The sequence below is a fragment of the Corvus brachyrhynchos genome, unplaced genomic scaffold (genome assembly GCF_000691975.1).
Source record: "Corvus brachyrhynchos isolate BGI_N302 unplaced genomic scaffold, ASM69197v1 scaffold542, whole genome shotgun sequence".
NCBI classification, from domain to species: domain Eukaryota; kingdom Metazoa; phylum Chordata; class Aves; order Passeriformes; family Corvidae; genus Corvus; species Corvus brachyrhynchos.
Genome location: NW_008236766.1, coordinates 207263 through 208086, shown reverse-complemented (window position 1 = coordinate 208086; position 824 = coordinate 207263). Strand labels below are relative to the sequence as shown.

Here is an 824-nt window from a genome sequence, read left to right as displayed (position 1 = left end):
CCAAAGGAAATCCTGTTTCTTTCCACAGAATCCCAGAATCAATAAGGCTGGAAAAGATCTCTGATACATCGAGTCCAGTCTATGACGGAACACCACCTTGTCAACCAGACCATGGCACTGAGTGCCACATCCAGTCATTCCCTAAACACCTTCAGGAATGGTTACTCCACCACCGCCCTGGGCAGCCCATTCCAATAATCATCCTTTCTGTGAATAAGTTCTTGCTTTGTTAAGTTCCTTTTGTCAAGCTGTTAGTTGAAAGGGACCTCTGGAGATCATCCAGGCCAACCCCCCTTCCCCAAGGAAGGCGAGCTTGGACCAGGTGACACGGGAACAAATTCAGGTGGGTTTGAATGTCGCCAGACAAGGAAACTCCACGACCTCCCTGGGCAGCCTGTTCCAGTGCTCTGCCACCCTCAGTGCTAAGAAGTTTTTCCTCATGTGGAGGTGAAACTTCTTTTGTGTCAGTTTATGGACACTGTTCCTCATCCTGCCACTGGGCACCACTGAAAAGAGTCTCGCACCATCCTCTTAGCCCGCCTCTGAAATATTTGTATGTATTGACGAGATCCCCTCTGAGTCTTCTGCCCTCCAGCCTGAACAGGCCCAGCTCCCGCAGTCTCCTCGTAACAGAGATGCTCCAGACCCCTGGAGAGATATTTACACGGATCCTCACAGGACCTCGGAAGTATTTCTCCAGGACCCAAGCAGGGCCCGCTCCCCGCTCCCATTTATTTTCACGCCGGCAGCGAGGCCCAGTCCCGCCCGCGGCCCCGCGTGGCCCGGGAACTGCTTACTCACGGGCCCGCTGCCTCCCGCCCCCC

The 824-nt window shown here is 54.1% G+C and overlaps 1 protein-coding gene across 1 annotated transcript in view; it reads right to left on the bottom strand.

Annotated features, from left to right (window-relative positions):
- PSMA1 (proteasome subunit alpha 1) overlaps positions 1–816 on the bottom strand; it is a gene marked incomplete at its 5' end in the record, with an annotated part of 8689 nt that extends 7873 nt beyond the window's left edge. Inside the window, one exon of the mRNA XM_017727343.1 lies at positions 682–816. Coding sequence (XP_017582832.1) covers positions 682–816 — 135 coding nt within the window. The remainder of the gene's footprint in view (positions 1–681) is intronic.
- Between the last annotated feature and the right edge of the window lie 8 nt (positions 817–824).